The sequence below is a fragment of the Gastrolobium bilobum genome, unplaced genomic scaffold (assembly GCF_033153095.1).
Source record: "Gastrolobium bilobum isolate Gb01-03AN ecotype WA unplaced genomic scaffold, APGP_CSIRO_Gbil_v1 utg16848, whole genome shotgun sequence".
Lineage (NCBI taxonomy): Eukaryota > Viridiplantae > Streptophyta > Magnoliopsida > Fabales > Fabaceae > Gastrolobium > Gastrolobium bilobum.
The window spans coordinates 375,090-388,916 of NW_026899058.1; the positions used below are offsets into that span (position 1 = coordinate 375,090).

General features: G+C 31.6%; 2 protein-coding genes across 6 annotated transcripts; both read left to right on the forward strand.

Annotated features, from left to right (window-relative positions):
• Positions 1-1,795: 1,795 nt before the first annotated feature.
• On the forward strand, positions 1,796-4,647 carry LOC133286748 (16 kDa phloem protein 2-like). Of its 4 annotated transcripts, none has more exons than XM_061484197.1 (5): positions 1,796-1,939; positions 2,483-2,548; positions 2,646-2,772; positions 4,183-4,300; positions 4,392-4,647. In XM_061484197.1, the coding sequence occupies exons 1-5, from the start codon at positions 1,873-1,875 to the stop codon at positions 4,491-4,493; spliced, it is 480 nt and encodes a 159-aa protein (XP_061340181.1). In that variant the 5' UTR covers positions 1,796-1,872; the 3' UTR covers positions 4,494-4,647. The 4 variants fall into 4 exon arrangements, with proteins under 4 accessions (XP_061340181.1, XP_061340183.1, XP_061340184.1 ...); XM_061484199.1 differs by having other exon boundaries at positions 4,422-4,647; XM_061484200.1 differs by having other exon boundaries at positions 4,440-4,647.
• Positions 4,648-11,807: 7,160 nt separating this feature from the next.
• LOC133286743 (16 kDa phloem protein 2-like) lies at positions 11,808-13,599 on the forward strand. 2 transcript variants are annotated; one of them, XM_061484193.1, is made up of 6 exons: positions 11,808-12,025; positions 12,473-12,538; positions 12,626-12,752; positions 13,049-13,163; positions 13,258-13,260; positions 13,291-13,599. In XM_061484193.1, the coding sequence occupies exons 1-6, from the start codon at positions 11,959-11,961 to the stop codon at positions 13,360-13,362; spliced, it is 450 nt and encodes a 149-aa protein (XP_061340177.1). In that variant the 5' UTR covers positions 11,808-11,958; the 3' UTR covers positions 13,363-13,599. The 2 variants fall into 2 exon arrangements, with proteins under 2 accessions (XP_061340177.1, XP_061340176.1); XM_061484192.1 differs by having other exon boundaries at positions 11,819-12,025; positions 13,258-13,597.
• Positions 13,600-13,827: the final 228 nt, after the last annotated feature.

The following is a 13,827-nucleotide window of genomic DNA, read 5'->3' on the forward strand; positions in this document are numbered from 1 at the left end:
TTTTTATTGAATAAAGATAATTTGTCGATTCTATTATAACTCGTTCCGAACCATTTATATAAATCATATATTGATTTTGAACCATGAATCAGTTTGAGAAAAATAAAATCAGTTTAGATAAAATAAAATAGTTCAATTTTCGGAACAAAAAATGGTTTAAACTTCTTTGATTCTTTTCGATTGGACCATGTCTACTCTTAGTGTCACATGGCAAACTCTCATGAGTTGCATTCAAATTCATGCATAAGCATCAATTTGGATGGGCAACTCAAGAAAGTTTTGTGATAAAGTTACACCTAAATTAATGTGCAACCAGTTGCATTAATTAAATGAAATATTTAAAAACGACATTAATTTTGTAATTTATTATTCAAATTACAATTTTAAAATTTTTGTTTCCATCTTTCCTTCTCAAAAGACCTATTAGGGAACCAAAACGTATGATGAAGTGGGAACCTCCGCCACATGGTTGTGTCAAATTAAATATAGATGGTTCAAGGGCTAGTAATGGGGGTAGTTCATCTTGTGGAGGAGTTATAAGTAACAGTGTTGGAACATGGCAGATAGGCTTCACTAAAACATTGGGGTATGGAAATATTCTTAGAGCTGAAATTTGGGGTGCTTATGTGGGACTCCAGTTGGCTTGGGAGCAAGGTTATAAAAATGTTTATCTTGAAGGAGACACTACAGATGCATTGCAACTCTTTCAGAATTGTGAAGAAGGGCATCCGTTGTTACATTTAGTCCAGAAGATTAGGAAGCTTCTTAGTAGGCCTTGGGTGGTTAGAGTTCAGCATGATCTGAGAGAAGAAAATCAAGTAGCTAATTGGCTTGCAAAACAGAAAATTGCTTGCTCATGCGACGGATATGCAGATTTTTCTTAACCCTCCTTTGGGATGTAATAGCCTGATCCATACTGATGAGAGGAGAATAACAGTTCCCAGACCTGGTTAATTTGGTGTTTTGTTTTTAATTTCTGATGTATTTCTAAAAAAAAAAAAAGGAAGAGCGTGAAACTAGCGTTTTCAAAGACGTTGGTCACGTGCCTCACTTTCATCCCCAACAATATACTATTAGTTTACCAACATCATCATTAACTCACCATTTGGTGAAATACATACATGCTCAACAAAATGGAAAAAGGAAAATTTATTAATGTCCTATTAATTCACCATTAATCCATCAATAACCATAAATAATAATTCTTAATTTCTAATAACTTTTATTTTTTTTTGTTGGTTTAATAAATTTTTTTTTCACACTTAGCTAATCGGGAAACCCGTCAAAGTAAATTTTGAAACGTTGATGCATTGATGATTAATCAAATGTGACGTTTGTGAATTACTGAATTAAGTGTGAATTAATTAGGGAAGGTAAGCGTAACTTCCGTGGAACGAATATCATATACAAGACACTAAACAGAGACAGCGCATTAGATCAAAATGGTAGTAGCTCAGTTAACACATGAAATGAAAATAGATGAAATAATAGCATATGTTCGAGTTCGATTCTTCTTCGGTACCACCTTTTGGAAGAATTTAAAGTTTTAATCAGAATTTAAAGTCTTAATCCTGAACAACGTATTAGTATATTGTCTTTTTTTATGTTTTTTGGAAAATTCTTTTTTAACATAGAATCTGAGTATCTTAGGCAACATTAAAATATAAAAAGTTGGATCCAGGCAAATCCAGCTCCAATTGGTAGTGTGTACTGGTACAGGCACTTTCTGGTACAGTTACTTCTACGACCTTTTACTTCAACTTTATAAAAACAGCATAGACTATTACAGAGAAGTAAGTGTCCTGAGTCAAATATTCTTGTCCATATAGAGTTTGTGAAGTGTGTGTCCAAACTCCAATTCCAAAACCAACGATGCCTCGTGGGACGCTTGAAGTTATTTTGGTCAGCGCCAAAGGCCTTGAGGACAATAATTTTCTCTGTAACTACTATGTACTATGCTTAACTGATTGCAAAATCAGATATTGTAATGTCAATAATTTCCTCTTTTTCATTGAAATCTCTGCATGAAACTGTGGATCAGAAAGTTTGATTTTCAATTTTTTGATACATCAAAATTCTCTCACTTTATTGTTTGATCTAGATATTTGTTGTTTTAAATCTCTGTTAATTAACTCTCTTTTGCAGATTAAATTAGAGAAAGTTCAGCTTAAGCTGTCTGATCTAGATATTTTTGTTGTTCATGAAGCTTTGTTAATTGAGTCAATCTTATTTGCAAATTAAACTTAGAGATTAATTCAGTTGACTTTTTTTTTAATCTGATTAATGGGTATTAATATCCCAAAGGCATTGCAATTAACTGGTTATAATCATAAAATGTTGAGTCACCAATCTTGGAAGTTTCTCCATAGGTCAAGATTACTGGTTAAGCTGGAACAACTCTTTACTAGTTGAGTCACCAATTTAACTATTATAATTTGTCAACATCATCCTATAAAGGCTCGATTTTGTTCTTAATGTGTAGCTAGCATAGATCCTTATGTGATTCTAACTTACCGAACACAGGAGCACAAGAGCACTGTGCAAGAAGGTGCATTTCTTGCCAACTTAATTATATATTTGCATATTTTACCATTTTCTCTCTTGGTGGCTTGATTGATTACTGTATTGTGAATACTGTATACCAGATGCTGGATCCAACCCACAATGGAATGAGAGCTTTCTTTTCACTATTTCTGACAGTGCTTCTGAACTTAATCTAAGGATTATGGATAAACGCAAGTTTAGAAAAGATGATTCTCTTGGCGAGGCAACGTGAGTTAAATTCTTCCCTAGACTTTCACATTTTGCTTTTCCTTTAAATTTCAATGGAGATAGGATGGAATTCAAGAGAGGAGAGTGTTGTGCAGCAGCCAGAGGAGTCCAATTAGGGAAGACTACGACACACAAATATGAGTCATTTTTATTACTCATTCTGAATTCCCATCAATCTCCCCCTAAATGACAAACCCGGGAGGTCCAATGCCATATCTCAACTCAAAACCTTAAGGACTTGTTTGCAAGTTAGTTTCAGGAGGGAAAGAAAAGGAATGGAAGGGTTTTATTAATTCATTCCCTTGTTTGGAAGTTTATAAAAGTGAGAGGAAGGGTTTAGGAATTTTCACAAAATCCTTCAAAACCTTTCTTGTTAATACCCTTTCCTTGAATTCCTTTCCTTTCCTTCCCCTCCAAACTCTCAAATAAAGCCTAAGGCATTGGATTTATAGATCCTTTTAATTATGTGTACCATGCGTATAGCTCATTCCTTCTCAACGTGGGATTTTTTTATTACTCAGGTTTGAATTCCCAAGAGAGAGTAATAGTATAAATTCTGAATTTCTGATAAACAATGTTGCAATTTTCTTCCCAGTTAATTGCAGTGACTTGTCTTCTATTACCTGGTTTTTCGTTTGTCATTTATCTTAATGTGTCATAAACAATTAAGGATTAAGATAAAATATGCACTTTTGGCTTAAAAAATATGCATTCATTTCTGTTGAGATATATAAAATCATTAATGTAGCCTCAACCATTAGCTTAAGCTTTTGGGTTGAATTGGTTCTTTATGTTGGAAATCGACCACACACAAATCGAAAACAGAAAAGAAAAAGAGAGAGAGAATAGACACAACGATTTACCCTGGTTCACCCAATTTAGGCTACGTCCAGCTTGTCTGTACTATATTCACCTCGCCACCACTCGTTACAAGTCTCTCGGTTTACAAGGCAAATATAAATAGGATTACAAAACCCTAACAGCAGCTATTCATGGGCCCAAGCCCAAACTGCTAAGAAAATTACAATAAAGCATAGGCCCAAAACAGTACCTAGCCTCTACGGGCCTCGGGGCGCGGTCCCCCGGACCTCCGCCCGCTCACCTGGGAGCGGGACCCCAGTTGCCTTTCTGCTGACCCCGACAACTAGGGTCATCATCAATATGCGAAGTATGAGCCATACCCAACACTTTACATGGTATCAGAGCCTCGTGTCCCGAGTTCAATTCTCACCGCTCCCCACTTTCTCTTGTGGAATTTCTTAGCACAGGTAGGTGAGCCTGTGCATTGTCCACCCTTCAAGCCTAGTGGACTCTCATGGTACGTGTTAAGATATATAAACTATCAATGTAACCTCAACTATTAACTTACCCTTTTGGGTTGAATTGGTTCTTTACAATTTCTATATGCAGAATTCCTTTGGATGCAGTGTTAGAAGAGGGTACCCTTCTTGAGACTGCTTACAATGTTGTGAAGGACCAAGAATTTTGTGGGGAGATTAAGGTGGCTCTCACTTTTACGCCTGAGGTAGTGCTAGAATCTATTTTTCTCTTATTTTTCTTCATGCTTTGATGCCTACCGTTCTCATTAATCAAAACACACCATTAACTTCTGGTTGCAGAGAGTTGCTGACCAGGGTTACAATGTAGAGGGGGATAGCTATGGTCAGAATGCAGAGGGGGAGAGCTATGGTGGATGGAGAGAATCAAGTAGGGAATTCTAAAGTGAAGGAAGGATTTACATATTTTCCCAGGCCAAGAAATACTTTTAGAACCAAAAATATGCAGTTTTGGGAATTTCAATTACTGTGTTTTCTGGTATGATATCTTATAGTGTTGTGCTGTTATGTTGCGTTCCTTCATTTTGATTTAAACTGAATTATGCTTAACATATTATTATCCTTTATGCACCAAACCTTTTATTTATGAGCTGTGTTATTTTATTTTGTTGCAAGTTTATTATTATTATTATTGGCCCCCACAGCCCTAAAGAAATCCATGGTCTCAGAAGTACGTAGAATGTTCATTTCCTTTGATCAAAAGCATTTTTTTTTTAATTTTTTTTTACATTATTAGATTTGGGATGATTATAGATGCTCTTGATCTAGGTAGCTTACAAATTACGCCACCCAAGTTGTCCTCATTACTCCTGATCAGAGCAACGAAGTCAGGAGTGTTGCTGCCCGTTCCATAATGCTGACCTCAATTAGAGCAATGAAGCCATTGGTTTCTTAAAAGAAAAGAAATTGTAATACAGAAGCTAATTTCAATGTTATTAAACCTGATCAGACTGGCCAGTTCGATCGGTTCAATTGGGAATCGAACTCTGGTCTAGTAATTCGATCAATTGCGCAGTTGAACCGATATGAACCGGTTGATCCATCCAACAACCGAGTTAAACCGGTAGGAGTTTATAAAACTTTATGCAAAATATTGACAAAATTGCAATCTTGACTCGAATCACTTGATGTTTATTGGTTTACCACTTAGCTAACCACTATATTTTCAGTATAGTTTTGTTATTATTATATTGATTACATAAGTTTATATAAATTTAATTTGATTGGTTCAATCATTAACTCCCCACTTGAACCAGCGACTTATTAACTAAGTATCTTGATCTTGACGGAGTCGATGAGTTATCATAATTTAATAATATTGACTTGCTTAATAAAGTGAAATTATGAGAGAAATGGCAATATATATATATATATATATATATATGTGTGTGTGTGTGGTAAAATTATTTCTGCAATCGCTTTACGTACAGCAACGACATGTGTATGGTTATGATTCTCCACATGTAATGTTTTCATCTTTAGTATGGTTATGATTTCTCGCATTTAGTTCTTTCAAGTATATATTTGATAAGTATTTGATTACTGCACATACAATAGCTGCAAATATGTAAACCCATATATATATAGGGAAAAGTGTGTATAATTTTGAAGGATGTAAAGTTGTGTCATTTTAAGAGAGAGAAAGAGATAGATAAAGGAGGAGAGAGAGTTGACAAAAAAAAATAAAGTTGTGGGTCCCACCTCTTTGTGAGAGTGAAAGGATGTAAGTTGTGTAATTTAAAAGTATAGACACTTTTCCCATATATATATATATATATATAAAAGGAGAAATGACATTATATAAGACCAATATATATAAAGGAGGAATGGCATTATATAAGACCAATGCATATAGCTTTCGCCTTCTTTTTGTGTTTCATTGGATATTAATCCATTTTGAAATTACCGTGTGGAGATTAAAGAAAAAGAAAACTTTTATATTGATATATTCAAATTATTTGGTATGACTTATATTTCCTGATCAGATTCTTGTGGGCGATACGCATAGAAAGCCAACGGTTACGGAAGCTTAATACTATTGTGACTGGATGTAAATTAGTTCAGCGGCTTGTCGAGGACCCACAGTTTAACTTGCTTTAAGTTTGGTTTGGCCTGACTTAATTGATAAATAGAATGGGTTCAAGCTTTAAAAAAGCTTATTTAGCAAACAAGCTCAAGCCTAATTTAATGAGGCTTGGCTTGAAAGCCCGTGAACTAGTCTGATATATTATTATAATAAATAATATATTTTTATGTCACTAAATCAGTAACCTTATTTTTTATATCAAAATGCTTATATGAAGCTACTGATGGACTTTGAGGTAAGGGTAAGTGATAAGTTTTCCTGGAGTAGTGTTGTCACTGGATATTAATTGTTAACCTCTTTGTTCCAATTTGAGGATGAGAATGATGGTGGCAGGAGATGAGATTCAATTGTTTGTCGTGTTTGTTTGATTATTTTAATAAAGGTCATAGTAACTGTTATTTTTTAATATTAAAAATTATTATCACTGAAATTTTTTAAAGATTAGTCTATATTACATACTTTTCTTAAAATAGTCTTCCCTCACATTCTCTATATCCTGAGCTGGATCAATATTTAAAAAGAAATTACGAAACTCATTATTCGATCTTAAAAAATATGTGAACTGAGTGGGTTCTATGATTGTTTTTTTTCTGACAGGGAAATACAAAATTTGATGCATTTATAATCTCAACATTTGGACATATGTAAGTTTGGAAAAAAAATATTTTATAATTGTAAATGAGTCAAGCTCAAGTCAAGCCTTTAATTTTTTTTATAAATAAGCCAAGTCAAGCTTAGAATTTAGCTCGTATTAAGTTAATGAGTCAAGCCAAGCTCAAAATATGTTTCATAAGCTTGACTCGTTTAAGCTAAAGTTTGGCACGACTCAGCTCAACTCATTTACACCCCTAATTGTGAGCCTCCGCCTATTTTATTTTGTTCTATTTCTGTTTTTTAGTAGTTTGAATTTAGGTTCATTAAAAAACATTGTTGCTAAGGGTTATTTAAGCTTATTTACATTTTCGTAAACTGAGTAACTTGTAACAAAAACAGATATGGTAAAAAGAATATAATAAATATTGTTGGATATAGCACACATTATATGAACCAGATCAAATTCTGTGTCTGCATTTTTTCCCCTTACTTTGCAACTGTTTGTTTGTATTTGTGTTTGGTTCCAACGCAACAAAAACGGCTTTAAATCACATTTCAAAGTAAAAAATGAATGAAAAATTGTAACCGTATCAAACACAAAATAACATACACTTCTATAAAAAGCTCTAAAAAAAATTATTTTTTTCTGTATAATAAAAAAAATCATTGTTTCTACGGTAGATAACTTATCTACATTGAGCCCAAAACGACGTCGTTTTGAGGCGGAAATCAAGTTATTTTTGTAATTATAATTTGTTTCAGAGTTATAATAGCTTTTTTATTATAATTTTTTGATTTTTCAACTTAAAACGACGTCGTTTTAGCGGCGAATGTAGATAATTTATCTACATTCACCTTAGAAACATTAAACCCTAAAAAAAAAAATCAAAACTTTATTCAAACGAAAAATAGACAGAAATCAGCAACTTAAACGCTAAAATGCATTGCTCATTTGCAGAGCTCATTTGCAGAATTCCTTTAGATCCAGAAGCTGTTTACAATACGGTGAAGAATCAAGACGATAGCAGGGAGATTAAGGTGGCTCTCACATTTACTCCTCAGGTAAATTCATATAAGTTCATAATTCTATTAGCATTGGAATCATCTTCACATCTTGGGTATTAGAGGTCGTTCTTAAAAGAAAAAATTTAAAAATGAATTAAATTCTCTTTAATTAAGTAGTTGAGATGTTCCATTCATATAACTAGAAGGAGATAAAATTACTGGTCACCACTTGACACTAAGAATCTTCCCCCGAAAAACTGTTCCAAATTAAGGTAGACACTAGCTTTTATTATTTTCTCTGATGTGACTCTTCTTTAAGAAAATGACGAGTGCTGTAGTTAAATCTTAATTTTCATAATTCTTCATGTTGTTTAATTTTCATACCTAGCTCTTTTGGATTTTAATGCTTTTAACTGTTGGTTCTCTTTCTCAATTTTGCCAACAACATCTTGCCTAGTGTATCTTAGAACGAAATGAAGAAAAATTATAAGTAGTGTTCAAGGTTAAAATCCGTTGTTATTCTTACATTTCAGATAATTTTTTTTTAATCCTTTTCCTCTTTAATCCTCTCTTTCTTTCTTTTCCCTTTTTGTCTTTTATCTTATTTTTCTTCTCCCCAATTTTTTTTTTTAATCTCCTATTATTTATCATTGGATTCATCTACCACTGAACCTAATTAACTTAAGTTAAAGATACTGTTGATATTAATATTGATGTTGATGTTAATTTGCCGACCAGGTCTATGGTGAAGAGAACCATCGTGAGTGGAAGGATGCAATTATTGAACCCTTAAACCTTTTGGGTCACAGAGTGGCTTTTAAAAAAAAAAATTACCCTTTTTGGTGATAGAAAGTTCTTTATTTTTTTCAAAAAAATATTTCTGCACTTATTGCAGATAAGTTATCTGCATTTACTCTCAAAACGACATCGTTTTGGTATTAAAACATTAAAAAATTATAATTAGAGTAAACACCATTTTTAGTTCCTGGCAATATCTACGAAGTCCTTTTCAGTCCTTGGCAATAAAAAAAGGACCAAATTGGTCCCTGAAAGTACAAGAAAAGGGTCACTCTACATATTTGGGAGTTGACATAAGGACTAACATGACCCTTTTTTTGTAATTTCAGAGACCAATTTGGTCCTTTTTTATTGTCAGGGACTAAAAAGAACTTCGTAGATATTGACAGGGACTAAAAAGGGTGTTTACTCTTATAATTATAAAGACTATAATAACCCTTAAATAAATTAAAATTACAAAAACAATATGATTTCCGCTCAAAAATGACATCATATTAGACTTACTGCAAATAACTTATCTACCGAAAAAAAACGAACCCTGTTTTTTTTAAGTAAAATCTCAGATTCAATTCAACTGCTGTGAATGGAAAGAATGAGAATTGGATTTTTTTTCATATGTTTATAATATGATATTTTATGTAAAAAACTATAATTATTCATTGACATGTTAATAATATAATTTTAGGGTTTGCTTTTTCTACGGTCAATGTAGATAACTTATCTACAGTGAACTCAAAACAATGTCGTTTTGAGACGAAAATCAAGACATTTTTGTAATTATAATTTATTCTAGGGTTATAATAGTCTTTTGCATTATAATTTTTTAATTTCTCAACCCAAAACGACGTCGTTTTAGAAACATTAAAGTCATAATGTTATTAAGAAAGTTCATAAAATACATAAAAACAATTGGGCATTTCAATTTAGAAAGTGTATTGGATTAGGATTTTAAAATATTTTTTGAGATAAAAAATCTTATAGATTTTAAAAGGCTATGTATAATTGGAAGGACTTAGACTTTTTAAAAGACTTTTTTAACAATCAAGATTTCATAAGATTGAATTTTAATAGAATTTATAAGTTCTGAAAGGACAATATGGATTTGTAAGATTTTAAAAAAAATATATGAATTTTTAACAAACATTCAAAATTACAAGAGTTAATAAAAAAATAAAGAAATGCAATGATATTAATAAAAAAAAAAAAGCAAAACCTAATATAATTTTCTCAATCAATAAAATATAATATAATTTTTAACAAACATTCAAAATTATTTAGCAACAACTCTCCACATATCTAAACCTATACTAGTCCTCCATGTATTAGCATTTTTTCGTTTCTGCTTTTGGGTTTGACCAATGGGTTGAAAATTATCTTATTCATTTGATATCAGAGCTATGTATATATGATTATAAGACCCAAAAAAAATTTATTTATTAAAATAATTCTAAATTTTCATATAGAATATTAAAATAATTCTAAATTTGCATATAAAATCCAAAGCTCATAATAAATTTTCGTTTGGAATTTTTAGCAATTGATCTTGAAAACCTTGGATTTTTGTTCTATGTGATGAGAGTTTTCTAACCATATATCATATACATATTTTCATTGAGTATTCTAAGAAAATTTCAAATCTGAATTTCTGGGTTTTATTACATGAAAGTTTAGAAAATTTCTCAAATTATTTTCGATCGATACATTGAAACCTTGGAGCTTTTGAAAAACAAGTTTTTAGTTATCTATTGACACAAAATTTGTTTGAAATCATTTCCTATAATGAAGGAATTTCGTTCATGAATGTACTGTTACGAAATATAGGGTTTATATTATGAAAGTTCAATCTTTCTTTAAATTGATATTGTTTTATTGATGTAAAACGAAAATTGTTTGAAGATTTTAGTTTCTCTGTTGTTTTCCCACAGTCTTATGTTATTTTTAATACAAAAGTCATACATTTTTGTGCCAAGAAAAATCGCCACCCATAGCTTAAAAAATTATTTTTTTAAACTTCCAAAAGCTCTCAAAAATCTGCTATTTTTGAAATAGATTATATTACAATCTTGTTGGTTTGTTGTTTCTGGGTTGTTTTGTGATGAAAATCGCTCAAGAATATGTTGTTTTTGAGCTTTGACGAAGCTCTCATGGCGGGACTCGATTTCGAGCAGATCAAACCGTCAAAGGAAGAAGAAAACACTGCAAAAGAGAAATCTCAAGAAATCCTAGGGGTTAGGTGAGATTATGAGAGAGACATCTTATTTATATTTCTTACTAAAAAGTCTCTCGAAATCTACAGTAATAGAAAATTCATTAAAATTGTTAGATTTTTGAATATCACATGATTTTTTTTCTTTATTTAAAATCTTGATTGAATACTAACGGATTTGGAATGACTCTCAAATAATCCTTTAAAATCCTAATCGAATACCACGTGATTTTTTTTTCAATCCTTTAAAATTCTAATGGAATACCAATAGATTTTTTTGTCTAAAAATAATTCATTGAAATCATTTGAGATCCCAATCCAATTGCCATTGATTTACACTTGAATCGCATGAATAGAGACATATTAATCAAAAAACTTAAAATCTAAGACAAGTGATATCTATATATGTGTGGATAGTAATAACATTATTCTTATTTGAAAATGTAGGAGTAAAGCTTTTTTTTTACGTCAATAGTGTAAGAAAAGAAAAAATAAATTATAACTTAAAATCTTTAAAAAATTTATGAATTAGGCTTGGGTCTAGAAAATATTTAAATAAAAAAATTGAATTAAGATGAAGTAAAATTTGAAACATTGCTGCAATGACGGTGAATTAAAGGTTACGTTGGTGAATTAAGTATGAATTAATTAGGGGAGGTAAGTGTAACGCATGTGGAAGGATTAGCATATATACACGAATGACAGTGCATTAGTATTTTGTCTTTTTTATAACTTTTTGATATTAAAAAAAAAATTATATTTATAACGTATTTTTGTTTAGAATTTTTTATAAATATATTTTAATCGTTGATTTTCGTCGATCAATAATTATTATTTTCATAAATAAATTTATTAATTAATGAATAATTTATAATAAATAATAATTATTAATTAACAAAAATTAACGATTAAAATACCATTACATATCGTAAATGAAAAGTAAGATGAGAGTGTGGTTTCTTTGGAAACATTATAATAGAAAAAGTTGGATACAGGCAAATCCAGCTCCAATTGGTACTGTACTGGTTCAGGCACTTTCTGGTACAGTTACTTCCACCTTTTACTTCAACTTTATAAAAAAAACAACGTAGAATATCATAGAGAAGTCAAATATTCTTGTCCATATTGAATTTGTCCAAACTCCAACCCCAAAACCTAAGATGCCTCGTGGGACGCTTGAAGTTGTTTTGGTCAGTGCCAAAGGCCTTGAGGACAATGATTTTCTCTGTAAGTACTATGTACTATCCTTAACAGATTGCAAAATCATACATTGTATATGTCAATAATTTTCTCTTTTCCATTGAAATCTCTGCATGAAACTGTGGATCAGAGAGTTTGATTTTCAATTTTTTGATACATCAAAATTCTCTCACTTTAAGATTGTTTGATCTGGATTTTTGTTGTTTTAAATCCCTGTCTTTTTACAGATTAAATTAGAGAAAGTTCAGCTTAAGCTGGTCTGATCTAAATATTTTTGTTGTTCATGAAGTTTTGTTAATTGTGTCAATCTTATTTGTATATTAAACTTGAGATCAATTCTGTTGACTTTTTCTTTAATCTGATTAATGGGTATTAATATCCCAAAGGCATTGCAATTAACTGGTTACAATCATAAAATGTTTATAATTTGTCAACATCATCCTCTGAAGGATCGATTTTGTTCTTAATGTGTAGCTAGCGTAGATCCTTATGTGATTCTTACTTACCGGGCACAGGAGCACAAGAGCACTGTGCAAGAAGGTGCATTTCTTGCCAACTCAATTATATATTTGCTTGTTTTTACCATTTTCTCTCTTGGTGGCTTGATTACTGTGTTATGAATACCAGGTGCTGGATCTAACCCACAATGGAATGAGAGCTTTCTTTTCACTATTTCTGACAGTGCTTCTGAACTTAATCTAAGGATAATGGATAAAGACAAGTTTAGTAAAGATGATTTTCTTGGCGAGGCAACGTGAGTTAAATTCTTCTCTAGACTTTCACATTTTGCTTTTCCTTTCAAATTTCATTGGAGATAGGATGGAATTCAAGAGAGGAGAGTAATAGTATAAATTCTGAATTTCTGATGGACTAAAAAATGTTGCAATTTTCTTACCAGTTAATTGCAGTGACTTGTCTTCTATTAACTGGTTTTCATTTTGCATTTATTTTAATATGTCATGAGCAATTGTTGCTGGTACAAAAAAAGGTAGTCAGAATGGGGCATTTGCACTTTTGGCTTACAAAATATGCATTCATTTCTATATGCAGAATTCCTTTGGATGCAGTGTTAGAAGAGGGTACCTTTCCTGAGACTGCTTACAATGTTGTGAAGGACCAAGAATTTTGTGGGGAGATTAAGGTGGCTCTCACTTTTACTCCTGAGGTAATGCTAGAATCTATTTTTCTATTATTTTTCTTCATGCTTTGATGCCTACCATTCTCATTATTCAAAACACACTATTAACTTCTGGTTGCAGAGAGTTGCTGACCACCAGGGTTACAATGTAGAGGGGGATAGCTATGGTCACAATGCAGAGGGGGAGAGCTATGGTGGATGGAGAGAATCAAGTAGGGAATTTTAAAGTGAAGGAAGGATTTACATATTTTCCCAGGCCAAGAATTACTTTTAGAACCAAAAACATGCAGTTTTGGGAATTTCAATTACTGTGTTTTCTGGTGTGATATCTTATGGTGTTGTGCTGCTATGTTGCTTTCCTTCATTTTGATTTAAACTGAATTGTGGTTAACATATTGTCCTTTATGCACCAAACCTTTTATTTATGAGCAGTGTTATTTTATTTTGTTGGAAGTTTTATTATTATTATTATTAAGAATATTGTTGGATTTCGCCTACATGTGGTAAAGGTCTCGTAAAGTGAGTCAAGTTATTTGGTCAGAGTGACATGTTTCTCTTATTTTTAATAATAAAAGAAAAATCTTTAATATCAGTTTTAGATAAAGAAAAAGTGTAACCGTACTCACAATTGTTTTGATTATATAAAAAAAAAAAAACAATTATTTTTTCACGCTGTGGATATTATAAAAGT